The sequence below is a fragment of the Arachis ipaensis genome, chromosome B8, assembly GCF_059453495.1.
Source record: "Arachis ipaensis isolate K30076 ecotype BB chromosome B8, ASM5945349v1, whole genome shotgun sequence".
Taxonomy (NCBI): Eukaryota; Viridiplantae; Streptophyta; class Magnoliopsida; order Fabales; family Fabaceae; genus Arachis; species Arachis ipaensis.
The window spans coordinates 131,535,022-131,554,674 of record NC_142443.1 but is presented as its reverse complement, the minus strand read 5'-3'; the positions used below and the strand labels follow the sequence as shown (position 1 = coordinate 131,554,674).

General features: G+C 37.5%; 1 protein-coding gene and 1 long non-coding RNA gene across 4 annotated transcripts; both read right to left on the bottom strand.

The window, feature by feature from the left end:
* Positions 1–6,049: 6,049 nt before the first annotated feature.
* On the bottom strand, positions 6,050–7,628 carry LOC107624661 (uncharacterized). Its single transcript, XR_001616933.3, has 4 exons — positions 7,328–7,628; positions 6,821–6,865; positions 6,552–6,701; positions 6,050–6,361 (listed from the first exon to the last, which is right to left on the bottom strand). It is a non-coding gene; the product is annotated as an uncharacterized LOC107624661 (long non-coding RNA).
* A 4,668-nt stretch (positions 7,629–12,296) lies between these two features.
* On the bottom strand, positions 12,297–16,536 carry LOC107614426 (uncharacterized). 3 transcript variants are annotated; one of them, XR_002352971.2, is made up of 9 exons: positions 16,358–16,519; positions 16,127–16,193; positions 15,907–16,028; positions 15,202–15,337; positions 15,011–15,090; positions 14,728–14,926; positions 14,071–14,184; positions 12,679–12,873; positions 12,297–12,597 (listed from the first exon to the last, which is right to left on the bottom strand). XR_002352971.2 is itself a non-coding variant. In XM_021109865.2 (8 exons), the coding sequence occupies exons 2-7, from the start codon at positions 16,185–16,187 to the stop codon at positions 14,084–14,086; spliced, it is 699 nt and encodes a 232-aa protein (XP_020965524.1). In that variant the 5' UTR covers positions 16,188–16,193; positions 16,358–16,519; the 3' UTR covers positions 12,579–12,597; positions 14,071–14,083. The 3 variants fall into 3 exon arrangements, 2 of the variants coding, with proteins under 2 accessions (XP_020965524.1, XP_016172124.1); XM_021109865.2 differs by lacking the exon at positions 12,679–12,873 and having other exon boundaries at positions 12,579–12,597; XM_016316638.3 differs by lacking the exons at positions 12,297–12,597; positions 12,679–12,873 and having other exon boundaries at positions 13,718–14,184; positions 16,358–16,536.
* Positions 16,537–19,653: the final 3,117 nt, after the last annotated feature.

The window sequence follows — 19,653 nt, the reverse complement described above, 5'->3', positions numbered from 1 at the left end:
TGAAAAGCTAACTAAAACTCTGTAGCAATTATTATATCTACTTTCATCTGTTCGATATTAAAAATCTGTTTATACTCAATTGTTAATCGGTTTATTCTTCCTCGCCAGTGAGTATCACACGAAAAGAACAAAATTTCTGAGTTATTTTCATTTTGAGTGCCGTTGATTCGGAAGCTTAATATTCTATGCTTCGTAGCTAGTATAAATTCGTTTAATCCACATGCGGTTAACAATCAATATCTTCTCATCTCCTTGCTTGTTAGTAATAATTTGAATTGATTTAAATTGAAATAAATATTACCTAAACATACGCAAAACACACTTTTCGGCGACTCCCCATTGACTTACCAGTTTTGTGGGCGGTTTTTTATGAATTAAATGTGACGGTATCAGATAGTTCACAGTCCCAATCAAAAAACGGGGGATGAAAATCATCCAATATAAAACAATTCATCTGAGGGGTTGATACATAAATAGGGAATTATCTTGCGTTGTTAGGATGGAAGACCAGACGCGATGAGGGAACGCTGGGGAGGGAGATTATATACTGCAAAACGCCTTACTAGATAAGTCGGGTACCGTGCCACATACATATTCATTTACGCCCACTGTAACCGATGCTCCGTCTGTGGTTTTGGCACGTGAATCGAAGAGATCCTAGACGTAATCATTAAAGCTGACCATTGAAATTGAAAAGCAAACTTAAAACTATATTAACGCGAAATGTTAATTTAAGCTATTATGTAACTAAATTATTATCTCTTCCTATTTTTTTTCTTCCATCGAAGTACTTTAAATATAAATCGTTTATTTTCCCAAAAATAAACGAAGTACACTAATTACACATTTTCTACAAAAAAAAAAAGGTATTCGAAGCAGCTTCCCACTTTACACTATATATGCATACGTGCCCTTTAATGACAAACCCTATCCCTCCTATCGCTTCTTTCCCAGTTCTTCTCTGCCGTAACTCCTTCTCTAACCTCTTCGTCTATCCTTATCCCCCTCCTTATTTCTGCCACCATCCACTGCTCTTTCCTCTGTGTACTATCGAGAAAATGTCGAAGGAGACCGTCACCAACCACGCCGTTAGTCCTGTCGACCTCGCAGAACACCTGATCTCCACTCTGATCGACATCGTCCGTACAGATGAGAAGTCCGCGGATTGTGACCTCGTTGAGGCCGAACTTGTCAGAAGTGAGGAAATTTGGGAGGCTAGGCTTCGAAAAATCTCAGATGAACTCTTCGAGGCCGGGTCCGAGAGGGTGAACTTAATGGTCAAGTTGAAGAAAAAGGATGATCAACTGGAGGAAGAGGAGAAGGCACGCCGCCGGGAGGAGAAGTTGTTGCGCAGGGAGCAGCAACATTGTGAAGCGACCGTTCGCCGAATGTATGACAAAGCAAACGAGATGATGGCAGAAAGCTCAAAATGGCGTGACCTGGCTCAAAGGGTCGTCGATGTTTTGGAGGCCAAGGAGAAATCTTTGGCCCCCCAGGCAGGCGTTCAACCGGTGCAGATTGAACACAGTGACGGAGGTATTTGACCTGGTGCACATGGGTGATATCTTTATGTTGTTTTGGTTTTTTGCCGAGGCCTGAAGCCCTGAATGATCTATCTGGTTTGTTTGTTTGGTCGTCCTTTTGATCTTATGAAATGCTAGTTAAAAGTCTGTAGCGATTATTATATCTACTTTCATCGGTTCGTTCTCTACTTATCGTGAATTGTTTGGAGTTACTGATAACTCAGCCCCTCTGCCTATAAATCAGCCAAATAAAACAAGTCGTTTGAGCGGTTTAAACAAAATTAGGGAATCGTATTGCGCCGTTAGCATTTAACGTTTCCAAATCATGATCCCAGAACATTTTCGGCAACTATTTACGGGTGCGTTATGTCCTTGCAAATCAGTTTTACAACACCGGAATAAACATTCGGATTTTTTTTCATTTACCGTATCATACAGACAATTAATATCATACAGAAAATTAATATTGCTGTTAAATGGTTCAACAACTTATTATACATGCGATAACTATCTTGGTGTTCCTCTTCCTTGCGCAGCCGTGTGAGGATTTTTTTTTTCGTGCAGTGAAAATGAACATACTAAACGCCAGGGGATGATTTACGCTTTCATGGGCCAGGCCAACGCAATAACCTGAGCCCACTAACAACTACGTACTCATATCCTCCGTTATGCCCACAATGTATGGTTCCATGAGTTCTTTTGTGCGTAACGATTGGTTATGGCCTTTTAATGGAGACGGATCCAGGACAAAATTGTTTTAAAATCCAAAGTCTCGCTTAACACAAGCACAAAAAAAAAAAAACATTCCCATCTGACCCATGAGGCACGAAACTTTTTGGCTTGTAGAAGAAGACTTCATGGAAGGGTGATGGCACACAATCCTAAGGGGTGGAACTCTGACTAAATTAATTAATTAGATTGGATTCACCCTTTCATACTCGATTCACACGCTGTTTACTCTGTTGGTGTTCTCCTAACTCAGAATATCCCACTCTTCTCTGTTGGTGCCTGGACGAGAAAATGGCCGAAGAACACGCGAAATGTGACGTCGTTAGGGTTATCAAAGGGGCAGGAGAGCCGTCGCAACCGATGGTAGGTTAAAGCTTGCTCTTCTGTTCTTTCCATTATTTCTGACTCTCCTCTCCGCATTTTGTTCTATCTCTTACGCTGTGTCTTGATATGCCCATATCTGCAGCGTCTACCATTACCCAGTGGTCTCCTCCCCAAGGGTAGCAACCATATCTACATCACGGTCGCCGACGGGTCAGACCGTACTTACAAGATTGCATGCAGCCCCAAGGGGTTGAAAGAGATCACTCTCGGGAGAGGATGGCAAAGGTTTTATCATGACTACAAGCTACAACCCTTTAACATTCTGCTGTTCAAGCACAAGGGCAGAGACGACTTCAGCGTTCGCATATTTCAGGCACCGGGTGTGGAGAAGACGTATGCTGCGTCTGGTGATGACTCTGGCGACCTCACACCCCCCCAGGTGCCAACGAACCGTCCACGCACTCCTCAAAAGCCCCACCGTCGAACGGGGTGCATCAATGTTCCCAGGAGCGCAGCTGCAGCTGAGGTGGAGCAGACATTTCAGTCCGAGCACCCTTACTTCATTATGCACATCACAGAAAGGTTGTTGCGCGTCCACTTCCTGGTAATGACTTTCCCTCTCCACTATATATACACCTTTTACGTTGGCAGTATTTGGGGTCCACATTATCTGTTTTGTTCCCCTGTTGTTCCCTCTATTGAAAGTAATGTGGCGGCCTAGGTGGTCCACAGTAAGTGTTGTTGTTTTCATGGTCCTTATTTTGTTGGCCTCTGTGCCGTCGTAAGTGGTCCACGTCTTCTGTGTTGTGCTGTTGCTTAATTGTTAATGGTTGGCTATCTGGTGGAGCCGTGGTTGACTTGAAATTAATTACACAAATTTGTTGGTAATGCCCTCGTATGCTGTTTTTCAATATCCAATGTTTTGTGAAACAAGCACCCAATTGCATGTTAACTGTTCATAATGCCATCATCAATAGTTGCCTTTTCATTTTCTTGGCTTCATGCATGTTGCATTCATGTTACACATGCCTTTAACTTTAAGTACATCTCCTTCTCGTTTTTTGGTTTGCCCGGCCAAATGTGCCACACTTTGGAGACGACGTCAGCGATGATGTCATGGTCACTCTGAGAGCGGGGGAGATTTCCGTCCGGGCGGACTACGCCAGATACAGGGGCAATAGAAGCCGCAATTGTGGCACCATCGGCGGAGGGTGGGCTGATTTCTTGCGCAAGTGCAACGTAACTGTGGAGAATCTGGCCGTCTTTGAGATCTCCAGGACCAACCCGGACGTGGAGCTGTTGGTCCAATTTGTTGATTTTGAATGAATCCAACTGGGTTGATGAACTAGCTGACCATGTTATTTTGGATTGCCTTTTCTGATTTGGCAACAACTATTTTTGTGCTCTGATTGTTGATGTGTTGCAACTGCTAGACTTAAATCTTTTTGTACATGATACAATCTTATGACCGGTGTAACTAAGAACTTTTCAAAATATCAGTGTTCCTTAGATTACTTTACAATTCCAATTCACACAGCACCATGGATGCTCTCTACACTAATTTGCAATTTCAATTCATACAGCACCATGGATGCTCTAGAATAATTTCCAATTTAAATATAGAGCGTTACAAAATAAAGTCATATAGCGGCTGGATATGGTCAAATTGGAAGTATAACAGTCCAAAACAGTTTTCTATAGCTACCCATTGTTTGTCCAAACATAGAACATCACGCATGATCTTCTAAGAAACTAAAACACCTGCTGCATCACCAAACCTTTGCCTAATTTGAAGACCCACGTTCCCACTGGATTGAGCTGTGAGCGCACTAAAAATAATGAATGGTTACCAAATTGTGCCATGTGAATCATAACCCTCGTCCAAGGCAACGTCCGATGCATCGTCCCATGCCAACTACAACGATACATTCAGTTAGCCATGAACTACGAATCGATGAACAGTCAATACATTAATTGAAAAGGACGACTAAACAAATTTGTTGCCAAAGTCTTACCTCATCCTCCTCAGACGAGTCCTCCCTTGTGCCAGTTTCACCTTCGCCCTCACCACCAAAGTATGATGCACCCTCTTGTGTGTTCATTCTGCTGTTGGGATTTAAGTGGCAGGAAACTCGATTATGCCCTGTCTGGCGACAAAGACCGCACCTCTTCACCCCCTTCACCGTTTCCTTTCTTTGCCTCTTTCGACACCGCACCAACTCGTGCAGTGAAAAGGACCATACTAGACCATTTATCTAGTTTTAACAACACTTTTAATAGCCCAACACTTGAGCCCAGCATTGGTTTCAGAAAAAATGTGCATCTCAAGGAAAAAAATTAGTCCAGAGGCCCATCACGATTGACCCAAGTTCAACCAACTGTGTTCTAACCTAACCCGCCCGACCCGTAACACCATCGGCCTCTCCTTCGTCATCCTCTCGCCCACCATCCCCGCGCCGCTTCGATCCTTTCTTGTTGGACGTCTCCGGCAAAGCCATGCATCTATCCGAAACATCACTCATTGTTATTCGACGGTGATCGAATCCAGCTCCGGCGAGGACACTATGCAGATCTTCATCCTCCGAACCAACGAGTCGCGACAGAGGCCGCACTTCAGAGAGCAGGCAGCTCTGCAGTGTGACTCCGCGGGAGAAAGCTTCCTGCAACTCCATTACTCCATTGACGGGTCAGTGACGGATACGTATCCATCGCAGCTTATCTTGTATGCGTCAAACGACGTCCACGGTGCTTTTCCTTCCCTCCCAGCCCTCCTCTATCATGTCTGATTTAGCGTTAAACAGAATCACTAACAACCATTAATTTAGTTCTTAAAACATGATAAACTAATTCTACATAAACCCAAATAATTTTTTATTGTAACAAAAATAACCAGCTACAAAGTGAGATTTGCAAACTAACCCCTCTGACACACCTAAACCACTAACCAATTATAGGAGGAGAGAGAAAGAGTAATCTCTACCATTGGATTGAAAAAGCAGAGAGATCCGACGGCCAACCTCAAATGGCGCACCGATCAGCCAAACATAAACATCATGTGCACTGGTGTGCCAAAGAATTTCGGCACACCGAATCCGTGCCCGAAAATGAAATAGAAGACATTTTACTAAACAGGAACAGGAGAGCTTCTCCCGCGCCATAAAAACCCATTATCATCCCTACTCACAAACGAGTTTTCCTGAACCAGTAAAGTGACTTTTCCTGAACCAGTAAAGTGACCTATCCATGTTACGGAAGCAATAACTGAGAATGTCTATGAGAATAAAATTTGGTTGAAGACCTAAAATGCCCACTAAAATTTCGTTGCAACTACTTTGGGTTTCATTCAAAAAGGAAGTTATGCAATGTATTGCAATTTTTATTGTCCCACGGGCCATCTTTGTGAATTAGAGTTTTAGAAGATATTTTGAACCAAAGAAAAAAATTTTAAAAAAATGATGAAAAAAGAAAAGAAAAGAGAGAGAAAGTTTGCACTTAATATATGAAATACAGACACCAAGGTTTTGAGAATCGGATCGGTCATCGAACCGCTCTAGTCACTGGTTCATTAGTTTACTGGTCCAACCGTAATTCAACCGAAAAAATCGTTTTAGAATAAAATAAATAAATTATAAACTTGGCTACTCTTGCTGCTTCTTCAATCTCAACTTGGTCAGCTTCTGAATGTTGTCACAAACAATGCCGGTTCTTGGCTCAATAGTCCTTTTGCTGCCTCAACCATTTTAGCTTCAAACTCTTAACATCATTCCCATCTAGCAAAACTTGTCCTACACACAATTTCTTCAATTAATTAGTGCCACATAACATACCATACCATATCATATGGCCTTTAACTAATATGCATAACTTCAGTTCCAGATTTTTTAACAAGCAAGTAAAACTACATACTAAACTAAGAATGCATCTTTACCTAGCCATCACTCAAATTAAGTGAGAAATTTTAACTTTTAAGTTTACCTGATGAACGGTCATAGAATCTCTCTATGAGGGACACAACGGTGCTCTTTTCGGGGCCGCTGCTGAACAATCCACAGTGCAGATGAGTAACCTTGCAGTGCTCTATTCTCCCCCAACATATGCCAACACCACTATGATTTGAACAACAATCTGCAAAAAAAAAATAAATAAAAATAAAAAAGGCAGCCTCAATAACAATCACAACACCACCCCAGATGAAAAAAAGTTAAAAGAAGCTCCCAAGATTAATACTTTGGTGTATTATTGACCTGTTCAACAATGTTGCCTGCTTGAGGAGCTTCTTGGCTCTAAACCTGCAACCAGCAGAAATTACAAAATAGCAATGACAAAGTTAAAAACATAACTGAAATTACAAAGAGCTTCTTGGCAGGCAAATTATTACTCAAAGATGCATTGTTATCAGCAACTGCTTCTTGATTAATACTTCCATCCATAATTGAAATCAATACATCATAATCAAAGTTAAAAACATCAAACAGAACCAAAAATAAAAAAGATTACCAAATACCAGAAGCAGAACAAAGATTACCAAATACCAAAAGCAGAACAAAAAATAAAAAAGAATCAACAACAAAAATTAAATACCAACAGCAGCAATGCAGCATAACAAATCACTGATCACAAATTTTAAATTCAAAACGCTGATCACAAATTAATTAATTTCAGATTCAGAAATCACAAATCACTCATCAGAGACATTCAAAATCAAATTCATAACACTGAAACAGCTCAAAATAAAAATGAAATTGACTAACCTTCCACTGACAGCAAGACGACGACGGCGACACAACGGCGCAGCAGCTGGAAGCCTCGAACACCGAAGTCACCGACGAAGACAGGACAACGTGCCGAGTTAGAAAGTCTAGAAGAGAAGGTCTGGCCGTATAGATTTGGGACAAGGGAAGGAGGAGGCCGCGGAGACGCCGACAACCACGGACGGCGGCGGCGGTTCCGTTGACAAAGCTGGGTTTTAGGTTTGGCCGTTTGGGGAACCCTAGGGCTTGAGTGTGTGTTTCGAAGGAGAAGGAGGGGTGTTTGGCGTGAGGGGGTGTATGCGGGTGAGGGACTCGCGTGGAGGGGTGGGGTTTTTTTCATTCTTTTTTTAAAAACAATGAAACGATGTCGTTTCTTAAGAACCGGTCGGTTTCCGGTCCGATCCAACTGGCCGGTTTAGCAGTTTTTCAACGGTTTTGATGATGGCGGTTTTAGGAAGAGGATCCTACCGTTTTTCACGACGGTTTTCAATTGAACCGGTTTGACTGGTCGGTCCGGTCCAGTTTTCAGAACATTGCTCACTAATCTATCTATCTATCTATCTACTTAATATACTAAAATTGGGTTTTCCTCTAGCTAATTGAAGTGAAAGGTCGATTCTTCATGAATTCATTTTCTCTTCTAAGTTTATTTTAAAAAAATATCTTTATTATAATTATACTATAATTATCATTTAAGTAATAATGCATAATTATACTAATTTAAAAAAATATCTTTATTATAGTTATATAAAATTAATATTTAATGCATTATTAAACTACTTATCTATTATCAATCGAAAATAATAATAATAATAATAATAATAATAATAATAATAATAATAATAATATGATATGATAATTATATGATAATGGCACTAGTTATTAATAACCAATTTATATTTCTCTAAATAAATTTATTTTAGAAAAATATCTTTATTATAATTATATTACAATATTACAATTAGTATTTGATGAATAATGCATAATTATATTGATTTTAGAAAATATCTTTGTTATAATTATATAAAATCAATATTTAATGCATTATTAAACTAATTATCACTCGAAAATATTTTTAATCATTTTAATTATATTGATACAATTCTAATTCTTATTCATTATCCAATGATTTTATTAATGGCAAGTTGTTACCTTAATGGTGATCCATTTATGATAATGATAATGATAATGATAATGATAATGATAATGATAATGATATGGTATGATAATGATACGAAGTTGGCCCGGTTACTCTATTTATGAAAAAAAACAATGATTCTAATAATGATATGATATGATAAAATTATATAATTTTAACAAAATAAATATATGATAACTAACGTAAATAAAAAAAATTACCTTAATAATAACTAATTTACATATTTATTTTTTTTAAATAAAGCATATATATAGAGTTTTTTTTGTGGTACATGAGTTTAGATCTGAGAGTCAACTCAATTTTTTTAAATTTATTATTCTTCTTTTACTACTTCATAGAATGTATTCTTCGTTTTTCATCGAAGTCGATCCTTTTAAGGTACAATTTATAATTTTGTATAGTATTTCTTTTATATACTCATTTTATTATGTTATTCTTTTGATAATTTAATGATTGTTCTTACTCCAACTTATTCTTTTTGTCTAATATTCCAGTGCAATTGTCTTTTGCCGCAATCGTTTACAATGCATCACATCCATGAAATACCTCATCGAGTTGTATTCACTGATTCGGATTCTAACTACATGGATGTAAGCGTCCAAAGAAGAGGCAAGAAACTCTATTTTAACGAAGGATGATTGGATCTACTCACATATTATGACCAACCTAATAGAATATGGGTAAAATTAGTTTTCTTGAGAGGAGATCGATTTTTTATTGAGGAATTGTTTCCACGGAACTTTGTACGCCAAGTTCAAGTTCTATCCCCTCCATGCTTTCTACATTTGTCCGGAGATCTTCGAAGTGGATATGCAATTTCAACGATTGATAATATATTTAAATTTTCTTATTTTAAGTTTTTCGTTATTAAAATAATTTTATAACATATTGTGATTTTTTTTCAGAAATTACCGGCCTTCTTTTGCATCATTGCAATGCCATTGAGGGGGAATAAGGATCAGTTTAGTTTCTCAGTGTGGCAATTCTATACATTGTCTTATTGCATGAATAACCGATAATGAAGCTTATTTAACAAGATGATGGTTTGAATTTTCACGAATTCTAAATGTCCAAACTTATGATGTTTCAGTTAGTTATCGTTACAAGAATGACTCTAATCTATACGTATCTAAGGAATAGAATAAATTAAATATTATTTAAGTAATTTAGTTCTAATATTGGTATTTGATTAAATTCGTTTTACATTAATTTAAATTTAAATTGTTGACTCAATTTATATATTACGACTATTTTTATTGGATATGTTATTTTTAAATGTTTTAATATAAGATTTCTTTTTTTCTAATATTTAAGTTTATTTTTTTTCTTGGATATATGTCATTACAGGTTGAACATTGCTATTTAACTAGAGTTAATACTCAAAATGGCCCCTGAAATTTGGATGCAGACTCAATTTGACCCCCGAAATTTTAATTGACTCAATTTGTACCCCAAATTTGAATAAGTGACTCACGTTAGCCCTTTTGTTAATCTTCGTTAATGGCACGCTTACCTGGAACATTAAGTGACACGTGGGCTTGACAGGTGGGCTTATTAAGTCGTTTTCTCTTTGGTGGGTAATCTCTTTTCAAACGACAGCGTTTTCCATTCTGAGGTTAAAATTCAACAACACCAATGATCAAACCACTCAAAACAGGGAAACTCTTCTTCTTCATTCTCTCTCATGCACCATACTGTGGAAGATCAATGTCGCTGCTAGTGTAGCTTGTCGCACGCGTTCTCGTTTGCTAGCACGAGAAAGAAAAAGCTGCGCATTCTATGTTTGGGTTCAATGTTATGTTTTCTGTCTTCTCTTGATTGGAGTTTACAAGCCATTAATTTGTACTCTATTTGATACTCAAATAGATTGAGTCCACTGTGAAAGAAGATAGTTTTAGTTATTGATCCTTTTCTGTTAGGGTTTTTTTCTTTTAAAAGACTGATTATGATTAACGTTAACTGTGTTAACTGTTACAGAGAAGAAAGGACATCTAAATTAGAGTTGAATCATTTGTTTCTAACATATTTATACTAAACATGCTAGCAATTAGTGGAGAGTTATGAGTACTCGCACTTAGTGTTGGAATTATGTACTATAAAGTACATAAAGAGTACAAATTCAACTTGTTTCAATTTGAGATGTTTAGTTTTATTGTTAGCATTTTACTTCAACTCTTCTAAACGATTCAATAGCTGAGTTTTTTTTTTTTTGAAAATATAAAATGAGAAAATCATGAATGAATAAATGGATTATGCTTGTCAATGTGATAATGCGGAGCTGTTAATTATGGACAACAAAAAATTGTGTAGCTGTTGTTATACGGATAAATTTTATATAGGAATTTTTATATTTTCTGTTCTGAAAAAATATTGATTGGCATGTTAATGTAGAATCATCTGATGCATGATATGAAAGGCCTTGGATGTTGAAGTTAATTTGTTAATTGTTTGAATTATATTTGTAGATGGGTGATTTGATAACTATTGTCTATCATCACGGAGGCAGCTTTGTTACAAAGAATGATGGCAGTGTAGTTTACGAAACGGATAATACGGGTGAATTAACTGGACTAGATGAAGATAGATTGGATGTATTTTCACTAAAGGATTACTACAAGGAGCTCGGTTATGCTGATATTGTTGAATATTAGTGGCTTATTCCTAGGAGACCTTTAAAGAATGGACTGAGAGCACTTTCACATGACAAAGAATTGTTAGAGATGTGCTATCTTGCAAGAATGAACCAAGGAAGAGTCCACTTATATTTTGAGCATGGAATTTCCCAACCTCATGATAATGAAGTAGCTGAGTTAATAGAGTTTATTCCCATTACTCCTGAAGAAGACAAGGATGCACCTATCACCATACAAAATCCAACAGGAAGCTCAAATGATGTCTCAACTACAAAGTCCAATGAAGAACCAGCAGTCCAGACCCAACCTGAAGTACTAGTCCAGGACCAAGAAGATCCACCAGCTCAGGCCCAACCCGAGTCACCAACCCAGACCCAACCCAAATCACCAACTCAGGCCCAACCTAATCCACCAGCCAAGCACAACTTATCTAAACCCAAGCCCACCTCAACCAAATCCACCACCACCAACATCAAACCCAAACCCAAACCCAAACTCACTCCAAATTGGAATAAAATTTAACACTAAACAAGAATTTATGGAAGCTGTGAGGGACTTTACCATTTAAGAGGGGAGGCAAATAAAATTCAAAAGAAATAAAAGCTACAGGATAAGCTGTCGCATAAAAGAAGAGCAACCAATGCAAGGAGCTAATTCTAGGACAGCGTCAAAGTTTACTGAATTTATGAATTTTGTCCCCACTCCGGGCTTCAAAGCACCAAGGAAGAAATAGACTTTAAATTATGTCTTTTGTGGATGAATTGATAAATGCAATCCAAAGTGTGTGTTTTGAGGTTATTTTGTGGCTGTTTTGTAACTAAAATTTACATCAATGGTTGTTTATGCCTTTTATTATGTCTTGTATAGGGCTTTGTTTTGAAACCTTTTAAATAGCCCTTTTGTTTTGTGACTATAATGATGACAATGGTCATTGGCATGACCATGGTTGACCTATGATATCAGATTCAAGGTTTATTATTATAACTTATTTTACAATTTAGATATTTAGTAGATAAATTACAAATTAGTTTATTATTAATATTTGCAGATTTGTAATCAATCTTTTGTTTATTCTTACCATTTTATTTTTACAGGTTTAGTCACAACTTTTAATTTACATAATTATACCTATTTGTAATATCCTTACTGAATTTGTAGGTTTAGTCAAAACTTACAATTTACAAAACAGATTTGTATTGAAAAAAACATAATTGTAGTGACATTAATTCAATTTTATTCATCACTTTCCTACACCCAAGGCATAGCCAATGGCTATAACTACAAACAAAACAATAAAAAAAACTCAAAATACTATTCCATACTTTTAAAATCCTAATTTCAGCTTCTATTGCACTAATCTTCCAACCCACGTTCATCTTCCAATACTCAATGCTATTTTCATTTTCACGTCTGCCAGTCATGTCTTCTTCCACGACATTTGTCGACACAAAAAGTCCACACCATCTATTTCCAGAGGTCTATCACAACAAGAACCACAATAAATTATACATGTATTACAAAAAGATGTACATTCAAGAAGGAAGCAATTCAGAACTCACATTATAATTTGGACATCCAAAAAATGGTCTTTCTGGATTTACTTCTGTTCCAGACCAACGAAGAACGGGACGCATTCCACAACCGCACCAGTGTGGAACCTTTCCAGATCTAGCTCGATTTGGATTCCTATCCAAACTTCCATGTGAATGAGATCTGTTGCAGCTTCCAGAACATTGGCTGGTACTCCTCATCATCTTCTCCAACACCCAAACAACGTTATCAATTTGGGAATTTGACACTTGCTAGGGTTTTATATTCATTAAAAGGGGAGCTAAATTGAGTCTAAAAAATTTTTTCCTATGTCATTAACGTTTAATAAGGCCACCTATCAACTCTGCGTGTCACTTAACGTTCTAGATAAGCGTGCCGTTAACGGAGATTAACAGAAAGGCTAACGTGAGTCACTTATTCAAATTTGGGGGGTTCAAATTGAGTCAATTAAAATTTTAGGGGTCAAATTGAGTCTATCTTTAAATTTCATGGGCCATTTTGAATATTAACTCTATTTAACTAATTTTGAAACTTTTTTTTTGTCATGTTGTAAGTTAAAGGAAAACCTGGAACTGGAACAACAATTAAGTTATCTCCGTGTGACCTTAAAGTCACGAATTCAAACCGTAAAAACAACTACCAATATAATTACCAGGTTAGACTACATACATTATACCTTTTGAATGCAGTCATTTCCCGTATCCTACGTTAACGCAGGATACTTGTACACCGGATTGTCATTTTTTAGTCATGTTGTAAGTCATTGGATGAATGTAGGTTCTAATGTTTGGATCAAGGCAACTAATACAACTTAGAGCAATTCTGACTGTGATGCTTGGAGTAATGATCCAAATATTCTATGCTACAATTGTGAATCTTGTAAGGTTGGATTAATAGAAGATCTTAAGAAAGATTGGAAGATAGTAAACTATAATCAATGTTATATTCTTGTTCATCTTACTCGTTGTCTACTCCATTGGTGGTTGTGCATTAAGAAATAATCGAAGGGACAACTACAATAAGAATGCAAAGAATCAACACCATCGATTTCAACCTTTTTTTTTTCCCTTCACAAAATGATGAAAAAATTTAAAATAATAATGCAAACCAAATGTCAGGAAGCCGACTAATCCTACTTGAGACCAACTATCTCTGCTAACACAAATTTTTTCCATTCCTAATTGAAGCCACCGGGAGAAAAACAAAACCCAAAAAAAGAAACACTAGCGTGTCACTCGATCAACCTGATCTACCTCATGTTGGTATATGAAATCTACTGGATTACATACGATTTTTTATTTACAAGTAAATCAATTACAAATGCTACAAAGAACAAAACTATTGTTGAAGATACAAACAATTATTGTTGAATATATTAGAAAGGTGAAATGTAACATTACCATATGATATCAATCATGTTTGATTTTGGGGTTGTGAAAAGAATTCCTTGGCATTGTGAGCTACTTCTGCCTCCACGATTGCTTCTAGAACTATGTCGGATCCTTTCACATCAGCTGCCAATACAACCAAAAAGTTTGTTTCAGATATCATTCTATAACAAAACTACACATGAAAGTCCACCTTGATAATAATAATTAAAGAAAAATGAACGAAAAAAAATTAATTGGGGTAAAGAGCAATCATTAGCCACTCAAATCATTGACAAATAACAAACAATGAGACAATGAACTAAAAGGCATTCAATGCATCCCCAAATGGTCCACACAAAGTTATTAAACTCTCAAGTTAACTTGTAAACTCTTACAAGTTCATCAGTTTAGGCTCCAACCAAATGTACGACTTTACGGATAAACCGTCAAGATTTTATCAATTAGAAAATCCACTTGACCATGTCAAGCGTGTATTTTCACCACTGATTGTATACTCTTGAAAGTATCCACTCCAGTGCCTGAACACATACGCATATATGTACGTGATCTAACATGGATAGGATGAGATATTCATCAGACAACCCCCAATACATTATGCACAAACTATAAATATTTTAGCTAACCATAGAAACAAACTAACAAAATCTAGCAACAACTAAAAGTTACCGCTACGATTTGGTAAGAGTCCAGCGCTTTCAGCGGAAATTGGCAAGACAGTATGCTGCAGTTCAGGTTTAATCTTCTGGGGTTCAGTACTACTTGCAGCTAAACTGTTCTTGATGATAGCAGACTCTGCCAATCGGGCATATGTCGTTGCTTGACTTTGCATGTTGCATGAATTTGATGAGGCCAACAAAGGTGAATCCTGGAAAATATTAGATACCATGTAAGCACATTTTCCTGAAGCGGCATATAATTTATTTCAAGTTCTATTTGTGTTCAATATAACCTTGATAACAGTGGGTGTTGAGTTAGTGGTAGCAGGGGGTATGGACTTATTCTCTCCAACGTCTTCGGCTTTTTTGGTGCCTAATCATCGACGACAGAAGATAACAAGATTGCGCAGAATTTTAGCAAATCAGTACAATTTTAGAATACTAAACTACAATCCAAAACAGAAAAATTCAAAAAAAACTATACCATTTGGAATAGATGTCTGGTCAGGATTATCCACAAGCCTGCGGGTCATAGGGCCGGGATTTATGAGTGATATACTTCTAATTTCATGACGAATAGCATCGAGCTGTGCCATTGTGTCCTGCAGTTCCTTGTGAACCTAACGACAAAACAGGTGAATACAATAGAATTTAGTTTTTGCTCATTGAATGCCATTACCAAGCTGTGGGATGATTACTCAAATTCTTCAATACAATGTAAATATGTGCCTAACTTTTGCACTACTCTTGTATTATTAAGAAATTCAAAGTAAATATCAAGCATGAAATCACGATCCCCATCTACACTTAAGGGACAGATTTTTCTTTCTTTCTTTCTTTCTTTTTATTTTCCCTCTTTTTTATTATTATTCTGGTTCTGAAATTACCTCCTCCACTGGTTTAACTTTCTCCAGATTATTGTGAGAAACCAAATGTAGCGCATATGTGACCTAACAAATCTAGTAAATGCTAGTTATAGCTCTAGGTTGGAGAAAGGGGAGTCGATGTGACCAAACTCCATACATCTAAACTTGTAGAGTTTAGGTAAACATGAATTATAAAACTCAACTAGCAAATGTGTCAGAGTTTTACTTGTAAAATTGTAAACTTGATATCGGACCTAAACGTATATGCCCATAAGAGTTTACGAGTTTTCACTCAGAGAGTTTGGTAACCTCATGAGGAGTACCTGGCGAGCTTGGGTTTGCTGCATAACGCTGTCAAATTGGCCGCGAGCCAATTGTACATATCCAACAGCGCGACCAGCTAGCCTCCCAGCTGTTCTGGCTATGATTGGCAAATCTTTTGGGCCTATTACACATCAATTTGTCAGAGAAACAATTTTCAAATTCCTACAATCAAAATCATCATACAGTAAAGAGAAAATAAGACCAGCAGCATGAACCAACCAATTACAGCAGCAGTGACTCCAATCAACAGAAGTATTTCTCCATATGAGAGTCCCAGCATTTGTTACTGTCAAATTTTCAAAGTCAAAGATTAATTAAATTAAATCTCTGTAAACTAAAATCATAATTTGCATATCCGAAAAACCAAACATAATAAACAGCATTTATGATTAACATTGAACTATCTCCATTTCATTGGTTACCATTTCATGACAGATTTAATATTATTACCTACGGTTGACGATACATACGAGAGAGGCAGAGGCAAAGGGGGTAGCAGCAGTGATGGGAGAGATGTGTTTTGAAGAAATTTGGAAAAGATAAGTGATGGGCAAATGTTTGGTGATAGGTGGATTAACTTTCACAGAAATCTTGCATAGTATGCCCGGGAATGAAGATTCCAATGTTGTGTAGACCCTGATATTCCCACGAGTATCAAATAATTTTCCAAAAGTGCACCTAATTATTATTAACTCAAAATTAACAATTTTAACACGTTTACCCAAGAAGCTAAGAATTGCTTGGCAGAACCTTATAAGGATGCTATAGTGATTAAGGTGCTAGGTAAACATTATAGCTACACTGCATTGTCTCATTAAGATGTACGATTTGGGATCATTTGCGTTCTATTAATTCAGACCATAATAGACCATGGATGGCCGTTGGTGATTTTAATGAGATTGTGGCACCAGATGAGAGTACAGGTGCTTATTTTTCTTCTCACAGAGCTAGTCTATTAGCTACTACTCTGGATGACTGTGAGCTCTTTGATCTTAAAGTGACTGGTAGGAGATATACTTGGTATAGAGCAGTTCAGGCTGGCAGGGACTTGGCTAAAAGATTGGATAGAGCTATAGTTAATGAGGCGTGGATGACAATGTTTCCTGAGGGTTATTCTGAAATTCTTAGCAGGCTTCATTCTAATCATTGTCCTATTTTAGTTCGTTGTCATGGTAGCCCCAGAGTGAAAGGTTCACGTCCTTTTAGGTTTCAAGCTGCGTGGGCAACACATCCTTCTTATAAACATGTTATTAGTAAGGCTTGGAATCAAGAGTTTGGAGGCGTTACCGAAAGGCTTAAGATGGTTCAACAGGCTTCTTTGGACTTCAACTCAAAGATTTTTGGAAATATTTTTATGCGAAAAAATAAGCTGGAATATCAGATTGATCAGATTCAACGGCGTTTGGAGGTTACCGATGTGTTATCTCTGAGAATTAAAGAAGCTGAACTGAGGGAAGATTACAATAGGCTTTTGTTGCAAGAGGAACTTTTTTGGTACCAGAAATCTAGAGAGCAGTGGGTCAAGTATGGGGATAGAAACACTAAATTCTTTCATCTTCAGACTTTGGTACGTAGAAACCATAATAGAGTACATGGATTATATGTTAGAGATGGGTCTTGGTCTACTGATCCAGATATTCTCCAGGAAGAAGCTCTCTCTTTTTACAAGAATCTCTTTGGTACAACGGAAGAGGTTGAGGTTGATTGTTTAGGGGATGTTCCGATGCCCACACTAAGTACTGAGGCTTGTGCTAGGTTAATTGACCCTGTCTCTTTTGCGGAAGTCAAGTCAGCAGTATTTAGTATGAGCCCTTTTAAGGCTCCTGGTCCAGATGGCTTTCAAGCTTATTTTTTTAAAGAATATTGGGAGATAGTAGGCACTGAGATTTGGAATATTGTTCGGAGCGCTTTTTTGGGAGAGTTCTTAAATCCTAGCATCATGGAAACTCTGATTGTGCTTATTCCTAAAATTGATAACCCTACCTTTATGAAGGATTTCAGGCCTATTAGCTTGTGTAATGTTGTTTATAAAATTATCACAAAAGTATTGACTAACCGACTTCGGCCTTTTCTTCCAGATATTGTTAGTCCTTCACAAGGAGGTTTTATTCCGGGTCGTGGTGCTCCTGATAATATTATTGTGGCCCAAGAAATTCTGAATTTTATGAAGCACACAAAATCCAAGAAAGGTACTCTTGCTTTTAAAATTGATCTTGAAAAAGCTTATGATAGGGTGGATTGGAGGTTTTTGGAGAGTACTCTCATTGCTTTTGGTTTTCCTATCATCACTGTTAATTTGATTATGACTTGTGTCCGTGCATCATCTCTTTCTATTATGTGGAATGGGAATAGATTGGATAGTTTTGCTCCTAGAAGGGGGCTTAGACAGGGCGATTCAATGTCTCCTTACTTATTTGTGCTTTGTATGGAAAGACTTGCTTGCTATATATCTCATAAGGTGGTCGAGGGTGTGTGGAAACCAGTTTCTGTCACTAGGGGTGGCCCAAAATTTTCTCATTTGATGTTTGCAGATGATCTCTTACTCTTCTGTCAGGCTACAAAGAGTCAGGTCCAAATGGTCATGCATTCTCTTAACATTTTTTGCAAGGCATCTGGCATGAAAGTGAATCTTGAAAAGTCTAAAACTTTTTGTTCTAAAAATGTGACTGCTCGTAGAAGAGATATTTTTACTAGTGTTTCTTCAATACGTTTTGCTTTGGACTTAGGAAGATATCTTGGAGTTAACCTTAATCATTCCCGTACCAGTAGGGCTTCTTTTCATTCGGTGATTGAAAAGGTGAGGGGAAGATTAGCTAATTGGAAAGGAAGGCTTCTAAATAAAGCAGGGAGACTTTGCCTGATCAATTCTGTTGCAGCATCCATTCCTGTCTATCATATGCAGGTATCTTTTTTTCCAAATTGGGTTTGTGATAAATTATCTTCTATGATGAGACAGTTCCTTTGGAAGGGTCAAGTTGATGGTAAAGGTCTTTCTCTTGTTAATTGGAGGACCGTGATCACTCCAAAAAAATTTGGTGGCCTGGGTGTTAGAGATCCTGCGTGTGTTAATATATCTTTACTTGGTAAATTGGTGTGGCAACTTTTTCATTGTCAGGACAAGCCTTGGGTTGCTCTATTGAGGGCGAAGTATATGAGGAATGAGGGAGTTTTAGATGGCCCTGTCCCTTTCAATGCTTCTCATGTTTGGAAGAGTATCTCAAAGGCTTTTGGTGCTCTTAAGGATGCCTTCTCTTGGTGCGTTGGGTCACTTGATCAATCTTTTTGGTTTGACAATTGGAGTATTGAGGGTCCAATTGCTCAAGATGTCCCTTTTGTACATATATCTGACTCTGATTTAACTATTAGAGACGTTTGGAAAGATGGTCAATGGAATCTCCATGATATTTTCTCTATCATTCCAGAAGATGTCAAACAGCGTTTGAATGCTTATAATCCGGATTTGAATGCTGGAGAGAGTTCGGGTTGGTCGTGGGGTGTGGCATCTTCTAGACTTTACTCAGCTAGGAGTGGGTACAGTTGGCTAGCCAAAAGAAAGTTTGACTGGAATGAGCATGATAATTGGTTGTGGGTATGGCAACTGCATATTCCTGAGAAGTACAAGTTCTTGATTTGGCTCAGTCTTCATAATGCTATTCCTACGGCAGAGTTTCGTTTGGGTCGTGGTTTAGCTTTATCTAGCACCTGTCATCGATGTCAGAATGGTTCTGAATCAATTCTTCATTGTC